The sequence below is a fragment of the Chanodichthys erythropterus genome, chromosome 22 (genome assembly GCF_024489055.1).
Source record: "Chanodichthys erythropterus isolate Z2021 chromosome 22, ASM2448905v1, whole genome shotgun sequence".
In the NCBI taxonomy this organism is placed as follows: Eukaryota; Metazoa; Chordata; class Actinopteri; order Cypriniformes; family Xenocyprididae; genus Chanodichthys; species Chanodichthys erythropterus.
The window spans coordinates 20873172-20884490 of NC_090242.1; the positions used below are offsets into that span (position 1 = coordinate 20873172).

Sequence of the window (11319 nt, forward strand, 5' to 3'; positions counted from 1 at the left end):
CATTACGATTGGTTACTAAAAGTGTTGAGAATTGTGAGGCTTTAAATATGTCCAAAAATAGTGTTGTGTCCATATTTGTGTGATTATTTGTTATATCAGCTTCTACATTTAATCAAAAACACTAAATTATTTGCTTTAAACGTATTACAGTTTAGCTACAGCGTCTCTCTGATGGTTAAGTGGAACAATATAATAAAGGAAGTCGCTATTGTATTGTTTTTCAGCGAACTTCTCCTCAAATAAAAAGCGGGAAGGATTGTTTACATGAGTCAGAATGAATTCAGCTAACAGAACACACGTTAGAGGGCGCTGTGACTCTTTTAAAAGAACCTCTTGACTCTATTCAAAATCCTACCCTCATTTATCAGATATAATACTAATTCACTTCTGCATAATAGCGCGCCCTATTCTTTTTTATCTTTTCTTAGTCCATGTAAGAAATAATGAGATGGCTCATGTTCTATTCATTTTACAAAATGATAGCAATATTACTTACAGGCCTACTGATGGAGCAAAATATGATCCATCAACTGTAGATTTTTTTTTTCTTCTATACAATTAAAGCACGCCACACTTTCATTAAAGAACACAGTTTATATTTAACAATGACAATCGTGAGATAAATAAAATGTACATATAATAATACAATAGAACATGGTAGAGTTAAAAAAAAATCTTAACCCTCTTAATGATATTGCCATGAGTCGTCAGACAATAACATTTCACAAGTACAGTAAAAATTATTGCATTCATCTCATCAGTGATTGACAGACAAACAGACCACGTAATTTGCCCAAAAATGGAGGGGGAATGCAGCTCACTTGTAACTTCAATTCCGGCGAGGTGCAAAACAAACCTCAAATCAATTTTGCATCACTTAAAAGTGCTATAAAAGGTTCCCACAATCTCATAAAAAAGTAGGTCTGAACACACATACGTATACCATCTGCTATATGAACTCTTCAAGGCATGTTTCCCCTCACAGAGCCTCTCAAAAGGGAATTAAAAAAAAAACTGACTCATAGGAAAGTGGCTTCCCAATAATCCCAATCTCCAGTGTAAAAAGTTTCAGTGTATAACCTGGCATCATTATCAACTATTCCTTAAATAGTCTATTAATGAGAACATTCCATGCGGAAGAACGCCACAGTCATAGTTGGTAAGGCATACAGCAGAAATAATTCATGAGATCTCCTCAGTACAAATTGGCAAAAAAAATCTGACATTTCAAATCATGATCAAACAATATAACAAAAGAAAACAGACCATACAGTGCTTTGGTGGCGACTGGGAGGAAGGAGAATCAGGTTATTGCTCTGATCTGTGACATGAATGGATCTATATTGCAGATTGAAATGCTTTGAATGTCTTGTTCACGATCGTTCTGAAGGAAAGGCAATGGGGCAGATGTGAGTAAAATTGTTCGTGTACCTTCTCTGTACAAGGCACTGACAAATGCAAAACCAACTTGATGAATGACACTTCCTGCCAAAGGTCATGCCACGGCTGTCTCTATTAAAGGAATTCAGGAAGGCCGGCGAAAGAGGAAGTGATAAATGGGAAGTCCAGATGCAATGCGAAGAACCTGTCAGGGTCGAAGGACCTCTTGCACTTCATCCCCACTTGCCCCACCGCCCAAATGAAAAGTCTTTGGAAGTGAACCGCAGGAAATGAAGGAGATGAACTGTCCCCACAGGATATTACGACCTATTCTGATACTAATGCGCAATAAAGACTGCAAAGTGAGTTAGATGATGGCGGGTTACCAGTGAAGCTGTCAAAAATAAAAATAAAAAAGCTGCAGCTCAGCTGGAACGACCGTGTGATTGTGCTGAGTGAAATATTGTCAGAGAAATTTGGCCTTCCCGGTGTGCGCGTGCAGTTTTTTTTCGCGTCGTATCAGCAGCTTGGCGATGTTGTGATGGGACTCTGTAGGTAGGTGAGGCTACTGGGCTGGCTGTGCGTCACCACTGACACGGGGAAGCTGAAGATGAAGGGTGACGTGGGGGTAGAGGAAGACTTGGGGCCTAGAGTGGCGGAAGGGCTGGCGGCCTCTACAGAACAGGAAGTGGCCAGCACCTGAGACTCAAACTGCAGCAGCTGACCCATGAAACTAAAGTTGGGGGAGATGATACTGCGCCGCTGTTTAACGAACTCGAAGGCCTCTTCCAGACGCACCCGCTTCTTCTTCATCAGGTACGCCAGGCAGATAGTGGCCGACCGCGAGATGCCAGCCTGACAGTGCACCAGAACACGCCCGTTGGAATCTTTGACAGAGTCTGAGGAAAGAACAGAGAGTTTCGGTTAGGAACAGATGAAGCTCAGATATGAGTCATCTTACCACAGTGAAGCTGACGCCTGCAAATTTTTGATGCAGGTTCATGGTAACAATCATACACGCATATCAGACATTACATACATACACATATATGTGTATCAAATGTTATTATTTAAGTACACACTAGGGTTTTCAGACTTGAAATAGTTCATTCTAAACCCCGGGTAAATGGAATCCTGGGTTATCTTGCTTCACATTTCGCACTACTCATAATTTACCCGGGGTTAACAATTAATCCTAGGTATTCATACGCGGACGTTTCACATTGTATATTTCTAAACCCTGTGTTAACCATAACGTTCTCATTTGCATATTTGCAGTGTCATTGTCATTGATTGGATAAACGCAGCACGCGACCTACATAGCATTGCGCATCTTCATATTGCCGACTGTACTATCGAGTTTATACTGAATGGACATTTTGGACTATAAAGGTAATAATGAAACGGTCCCTTCTTCACTCAAATTGTCGCGTTTTCTGTCAGCATTTGACATTTTTCCTCTCAAATGTTGAATTTACTGTTCATATATAATGCACAGTGTTTCTGTGACTGTCTAAAGCAGGCAAATATGAGACACGCTATTGGTTGTCGGTTGCTAAGCGTCTAGCTGCAGCAATCTAACACCACATCCTTTCACACTGTACAAGTTTGGCACTGCAATGCGGGGTTAACTCCGCAAAAGCGGTGCTAACCCTGCGCCGGAGCAGGGTTTCATAACCCCGGGTAAAAAGCGGTGCTAACCCCAGTTCTAAATTGAAAGTTCCTTTACCCGGGGTTAAAAACGGTGTTTAGAACGTCGATAACCCGGGGTTAAGCGCAGTGTGAAAAGCCCTTCCGTCATACGAAAACTTTCTTCATAGAAGCAATGAGGCATATTGTTTCAGTAACCGCTCTGAAGGATTCACAGAGTTCATTCAACAAACAATTTGTCCGTCTGATTCTAAATGTAACGTGACTTTGTGAATCTTTTTTCAGTTAACATTGGGTTTAATCATCTCCTGTGCATCACTAGTGTCAAAAACCTGTACAGTCAGACAAGAGGCGTGTACAACTACCAAAGTTTGATATAAAAACGTGTCTTTTTTACAAATAAAATATATGAACAATTAAATCTAAAATAAAACATTGCTAAAAGTAAATATTAAAATACAAAATGATTAAAAAAAATTTCAACTGTTACTAAGTTGAACAGTTTGAGCTGTGATCTGTGGGTATTATTACCACTCAAATCACCCGATAATTAGGACAATGCGATTCAAGAAATTCATGTAAGACTGAAAATTACACATTCACCCAAAGCTGATAGTCACAGTTGGACAACAAACACTCAGCACCCAGGCAAAATGGTCTGGGGTGGATTTCACACTAATGGTAAACACAGACACCACCTGCCATTACTAACAAGCTGCTAATTAAAAAAACAAAAAAAACAAGCATGGAACAAAGAGAAAATAACCACGTATATGAAAACATTAATCAGATGACTTTCTTCATGGGCACATTACTGTCTGCATATATGCCTTTTCACAGCCATACACACCCAGATCTGAGGTAACTCCAGTATCAAGGCACCCCTGAATGGAGGATGAGTCAGACTCTGGTCCCTAAGCTCTGCACTCTGACGCATACATACAAGCACTTGCACACACACACACACACACACACCTAGGATGGTGCGATCAAATGCGGCAAGCTTTCTTGTGGGCCTAGCTTTAGTGCAGAAGACGCTGAGATGAAATTGGATATACAGGATCCCCCCCCACCTCCCTTAGTCAGAGAAACCTTTTTATGAGGAAGACCCACCCATACCGCAGCATTCATCCCGTATTTTGCACCTTTGCCGTGTTGACTTCCATTTTCATAATCACGTTTATACATCAAGACACATTCAAACAAGCTCCTTTATGCTACATGCATAAATGGCCAAGCTGAGCTATTGAAATGGGTGCTAGACTAAAAAGGAGGGTGTAATTGTTGCAAAAGCTCTGCAATGCAGATCAACGTTTTAATTGCTGATGAAATGCACGTCATTTGCAGTTGAAAAGACCCATAATAATAACCAAGACTAATTTACACACCAACGGCTACACCTACTCTAACCATCCAAACACCAATTTACATACATACATGCATTCATATAAAAAAAAAATTACAATTTTTTTTATTAAAAATTAATAATTATTATTAAAATAAAATAAAAGTGATCATACCTATAAATTCAATGGCTTCAATGAACCAAGAGCTTATGTCCTCCTTATGGTTGTCTTCCACTGGGATACACTTGTACTGGTAATCCCCTTCAAAATGGTTCGGACAGTTTGAAGATACATTCAATAGAGCGGAAATGCCCATACGATCTAGCATGTCCTTTTTAGACGCATGGAAAGCACTGCCAAGGAATAAAAAGGGAAGGATTTCCACAGGTCCACCCTGTAATAAAAAAGAGACAAAAACTAAATTAATAATCTTACATGTTTAATCAACTGAAATTATAATAATAATACACTGTAAAAGAAACATTAAGTACAATCAACTTGTATGTCCAAGTCATTTCAACTTAAATTACAGTATCTGTCTTTAAAAAATGAGTTGAATCGTACATATAAAAAGTCATAACTTATTGATCATATCATTTTATTACAGTGCAATAACTGCATTTATTAATTAAAAGCTAAATGTTTTTATTAATTTGTCCTTATATTCAAAAAATGACAAACCCCTCTCAATAAATGATCAAAAGCATTACAGATTACAACCATCAGGCCACTCAAACCTCTGCTTGCTATAAAAAGGTCACTCTAATAATGTCCAGTTTATTTATTCGGGAAATGCGCATCGATTTGGCCCACTGTTATGTCATTGGTGGCCTGCTTAACAAGCTGTAGAGACAGGAAATGATCGATGTGGGAATCAACACTGAAACGTACTGGAGTGTCTGACACAGTACACCCCCATCACGGAGGAAGGCCGGACGAATGCACTCAAAAGTACTGCTACATCAGCCGGAAAGAGCAGCAGTCAACAGGACGTTTAATGTTACACAATGCTGCCCATTAGCTGACCTCAAAGTATCCACCGCTGCTAATGTAGTTACCTGGTCATGCTGGGGAGTTGCGCAGGAGGGGCAGCTGCTCTCCACACTGGACTGAGGGCTGGATACGGCCAATGTTTTGGTTTTCAGACAGTAATCGGGATACTGTGTGGAAAATCGGTCGTAGCCTCCTATAAAGTGAAAAGTGTTTAAAGCATTTGTTCACATACACACTGATTTGTTGGCTGTTGAAGGGGTTTTAGGACTAGCCAGATCAACTTGAATCTTTTAACCAAATTTATTTTGGGCACAGAGAGGTTGCATTCAGATATTAAACTTAAAAAACAATTGTTGATAAAATACCACCATTTTCTCATTTCAAGGACACAAAGATAATGCAGTAAATGACTGATCACTTGTAACATTTATTAACTATGATATTCTGAAAAATATATAACTCGGATCTGACATTTTAATTTAGGTCCACTCTTTTCAGGCAAGCCTTATGCCATTTTGAATGCAAAAAAAAAAAAAAAAAAAAAAATAGACAGCCTGACACATTATTATCAAGCCTCACAATTTAACACATTATAAAAGGCCTAAATCTCTAAAATGCAGCAATCTTTATATATATAAAAAATGTGAGGCATATTAAATAAAGGGTTTGTGTCTATAAAACAACACTAAAATTGGGAACACATGGAAATTATTATCAAGACGTGAATACTGTCTTAAGAAATGTGGGGTTTTAAATGGTCATACAGCTCAAGGTGGTCAAGCTGGAACATGTTATCCAGCAAATGACCAGCGTGGACCAGCTTAGACCAGCTAACATGTTCCAAAAACGGCTACTATCTTAAGCTGGATTTTCCAGCAGGGAATATGGCAATCTACATTACATCATTATCTCTGAGCAGACGTGATGCTTAGATTTGACCACAGTGAAAACAGCTATACAACAGATATTTTCCCAGAACATGGCAGCTTTATTTCTGATAGGCTAAATAAAGAAGAAATACAATAACACAATTGATTTTTTTTTTTTTTTTTGTGTAGAGTATAGATTTGAATTTACCTTTAAGCAGATAGACTTCTGTCCTAAATGTATCCCTACACAAAGCGTTATGTACCAGGGTGATTGTGCTGTCTTCTTTCATATTGTTTGTGTCGGAGGTCCGCTCGTCGTACAAGATCACGGCGGAGTACAGTCCTGATTTCAGACGGGCTCTCGCTTCATCGTCACCGGACAGAATCTGGTCCAAACTAACGGAGCCTTTCGCTCGCCTCCGAACTATCGTGTTACAGCGAATATTTACAGCACCGCGAAGGTGACCTGCGCTGAACGCTAAAAACGATCTACAGTCCAAAAGTAGACATTTCGCACTGTCGTCCTTCATCAGTCTCTTCAAAACGCTGCAATCCATTTCACTAAGTTCGTCCATGGTGACCATTTTTTCCTCCGATGGGGACTGGTCACGGTCAGACTGTGGTTTAATAACAATAATACGTCAAATCCAGCGTTGCCAGTGCGCAGTGTAATGTTGTGTTACCCTCCTGAGAGCTTTACTACCAGGGGCAGTTCTCTTTCCGTTTTATGAATGGGCTTCAGACAGGCGCTCCATAAAAGGATCGCGACGTCACAATGAAGATGACGTCTGCTACGAGCTCCATTCATTAGGCGCTCTTCATTCATAAGTGTCAGCGACGATCGATGATGACTGCCGTCACATTCTAAACCAGATTTCAGCCATCAAATATTTCTTTTGAAAGGACGAAACGGTTTGCTGAAATTAAATTTGAATAATGTCTAAAAGTAAACAACATTGTGAATGAGGACAAATGAACATAGACTACGGCAAGACGACAAGCAAATAAAGTACAATCAACACAAATCCACAGTGTTCACGGTTTTAAAATATTTTAATATTTTAAAATGTAAGAAATATTAAAAATAAATAAATAAAATATTTTAAAAATATTTAAATTATAGCCTATATTATTGGACGTTTTTCTGTAAAAACGTTTAGACGTAGCCTATCAAGTATTAATTGTCATAATTTAATGGAAAATTATAGCCTATTATATTTAAAATACTTTCAAATATGTTTTTTATATATAAGTTAAAAGTGCAGTTATTGAAAAATCCTCTTCGCAAACCATTTGTTTACATTTTGTTGAAAACAGTACGGTGGTAGGTCTAGTCAGACCTAGTTATACTTTTTTAAACGGTTATGTAGCCTATTGTACATTCAAGTGTTTTAGTTTTATTGTATGTTGGTTAATTAATGCTTACTGGTTACCATGATGGAGTTTTGTGTGGGTAACCTAATAATGTGAATATGGTTTGTTTATATCAAATCAATGTAAAAAATCAAAAGTTGAGAAAACTTAAAAGTTTAAGGCAACAAATGTCTGAAAACTCTGTTTTAGAGAGTTGTTTTTGTAGGAGATTTTTGAGTTTTCTCAACTTTTTGTTGTATAAACTGAATACAAGAAGTTCAGAAAACTCAAAAATCTGCTGAAGTTTGTTGCCTTAAACTTTTAAGTTTTCTCAGTTTTGATCAATTTTGTGGCTTCCATCAGACCTCCTGATGGTAAGTAGCTTTTCAGTAGCAAAAAATGACAAGACTTTGAGTAGGCTAGCTTGATATGGAATTATTTTATAATCAAATAAGTGTACTATTAGGAACTGTAATCTGTGTGATCACCAACTACCGTCCTGTAATTCATATTATTCACGATCATTTTCTGGCATAATTTTCTTATGTGTTAAGAGTTAATTTTTTTCTGATTAATTATCATTTCCATACAGGGGGTTTTAGGAACCTGTCTGATTTGATGGAGGCATGAGGGTAAGATCTTTATTGACTCATGGGATTCAGAAAGCCCCTAGCTAATTAGTTAACTGGAAAGATAAGCCTTCAAATGCTGAGCTTCTTCCGGTGGGCTTTACAAATTTCACAGTTGTACTGAAGTCTAAAATGTCTAAACTTTACATTTAAAGTTACATTCCCAACAACAAATGAATACATGTTAAACATTGACCTGTTTCAATTGCTTCCGCCACTATGTGTGGGTTTGAAGAAATGCATGCTGTGTTTTTCAGTTCCTCCGGATGTTGAATATAAAATATTTGCATGATTTAACACAAGCTCGTTCATGAGATGCCTGTATTTGCATAGTGCTTTGCCATCATTGCTTCAGTTGAGCACAGATAGAAAGGTTCTCTATCCAATAGATGTGTTAATGTTATCATATGACACATCCTCCCTTCCCCCCTCTGCTCCAGCAAAGCTGTGAATGTGCATGGCTTTGCATTCATTTGTGACTGAAAACAATTAATTAACACCATCTAAATCAAATTGTGGAGTGATAAAGTATTGTTACAGCTAAGTGATTTTAGTCTAGTCTATTTATTAATATGCCAAAGTGTTAAATCTTGTATTGTCTTGCTGTTCCATTGCATCAGTCCTGTTCTAATGGGCAGATATCTTCTTAAGGCAGTTGTTTTGTTTGGATAATATGTAGACCATAGACAGGTTTCAAAGTTAGATGTTAAACTGGGGTCCAGGAAATGTAATCAATTTGACATTTGTACTGTTTCATTCCTTTGAATTATGAATTATTTTGTTTTACCGATAGTAAAGATACAAAAAATGATACAATGCCACCTTATAAGAAAGTAAATATTATCTAGATAGTATTTTGTACAGTACAAAAGAGTCTTTATTTCTGTCAGAATGTTTGGCATGGTAATGGATCTGACAATGTTGATATGTTTGGTCTCGGCAGAATTGATCTACTACGCTGCTGCTTCTGCAGAGCAAGTACGGGACTTGCTACTGCCAATGCATACACGACACACTCATGCTGCTGCTGTACACTATAGCATGAATTACCTATAGCAGATCTATACAGGTGGAGCTGGGGAAGGAGAAGGGCTTCTGAAAGCGTGCTGCACTGCTTAAAGCAAATGCTCACCGAGTACTTTAAGGTTGAGCAGCGAGATCATTGGTTGCTGATGCAGCAGGAACCAATCAGCTGTGCACTATAGAGAATGATGTAAATGCAAGCAGATTGAGTTAATGACCTATCAGTCTGCGGCATCTAGAGTTTCACCATGACATCGAAAGGTTTGAAAACCCCTGCTCTTGACAATGTATAGAGGTTTGAATGTCTCAGAGTAGAAAGGAGTTCGGGGAGGATTTGTGGAGTAACCATGTGGCATATCACCATGGCAGCTCAGTGCACGTGCATAGTGCTCTGCGCTCTCAAGGGGGCCATGGGTAAATCATAGCTGTCATAGCAACGAAGCAATGGCCACATGAAGAAACTGCAAAAGGATTATGTGGTGACTCTGTGCAGGGGAGGAGCAGTCACTTTGAGCTGAGCGCTTGACGTCAAACTCACCACCACATCTGTGATGTGTGTTTATGTGTGAGGATTGATAGCGGGTTGGCAGAGGCTGATTTCATGCATACAGTATGGAAAGAAGGACATTATAATCTGGGCATTATAGCAATGCCCTTTCTTATATGTAGTACCATTCGTACTCACATGACAAACAGGAAGTGGTTTAGTCCTGGGGTATGGAACATGAGTCACGGTCGACCTCATTATACTGGTCCCACCCAAGAGTCATGTGCTCTCTCCCTTAAAGTCATTCATTAAACATACATACCCTGCGTATTCAACCCATTTAGCCATTTCCTGTGTGTACAACAGGAAGATGCTCCCTTGAGAATGTCTTGTCAGTTCAGAGACTGTCACTTGTGCCAGACTATGGATTGTAGGTGCATTTTCTGGTTTTGATATGTGACAGAAGAATTTGGGCCAAAATACTGAAACATGATATAGAAAAAGGATTATTTTCCCATTTAAATAGGCTAATTTTACCAAGTAAATAGGCTAATAAGTTAATTCAACTTAATCCTACTATATGATTATACACTCTTAGAAGAAGGGGTTTATATAGAATCTTTTAGGGGTTCTGCATCATTTTATGGATTTAGTTTTAATGAATTAATTTTTTTAAATAAAATTTTATGAAACTCATAAGTAAACTTTATTACTAAATAACCCATTAAACATGAAAATATTATGCAATCATTTAAGACATTTCTCCTTACATAGAGCATTTTGGCATAAATGTTTTTTAAAATTGTGTCAAGAACCTTAGGTTTCTATAGAGAACCTTTTCATTTAAGGGTATATGGTGTTTTATTTTCATAATTTCCCTGGCCATACGGATAATTTTGTTTGTTGATCTCTATCATCCATAGCTGAAATTTCAGCAATGACTGATAATAATGACATACTGTATGACCTTTATCTTTCACAAACATTTGGAGGATTTCACAAGCCGAAGGAGCATTTTAGAGCCAAAGAGCACACTAGTTTGTTATTGTTTTTATAATGTTGTCAGTTTCAGGGGGAAAACTAACTGGGTTATTCATTGGAAGATATTCACACCTAGCAAGCCCACTAAGTTCACTCTTGATTCCTCATGTTCATTCTTGATTTCACGATGATTAGCTCTTTAACAATTTTTGCGCAATACTTGAGTGTCAAGGCCTGAACGTTCTCCAACATTGTTCAGCAAATGTGTCATCACCACCCCATTACTATCCTAGAACATGATTCATCCATTTTGGAGGAAACAGAAAGTTGCGACACACGAGTCAAGTGTGAAACTGCTGTAAAAATATGTAATCAAATGAAAGGATAGTTCAATCAAAATCATAATTTACTCACCATTATGTCATTCCAAACTTTTTCTGTGGAACACACACACACACACACACAATTATTCTGAAAAATATCCCAGTGTAGCATGGGGGTAAGTCAATTTTCAGTTCTGAGTGAAGTATCCTTTTAAAGTTATGCCAGAAAGAGTTGATTTTTAATGTAATGTGATAAACTGTGGCCGTTCATAAATAAAAACTGAA

General features: G+C 38.0%; 1 protein-coding gene across 1 annotated transcript; it reads right to left on the reverse strand.

Annotated features, from left to right (window-relative positions):
• Window positions 1–574: 574 nt before the first annotated feature.
• dusp4 (dual specificity phosphatase 4) lies at window positions 575–6944 on the reverse strand. The gene is made up of 4 exons (XM_067376486.1): window positions 6447–6944; window positions 5435–5562; window positions 4551–4770; window positions 575–2279 (listed from the first exon to the last, which is right to left on the reverse strand). Exons 1-4 carry the CDS (start codon window positions 6820–6822, stop codon window positions 1900–1902), a joined length of 1104 nt encoding a protein of 367 aa, XP_067232587.1. The 5' UTR covers window positions 6823–6944; the 3' UTR covers window positions 575–1899.
• Window positions 6945–11319: the final 4375 nt, after the last annotated feature.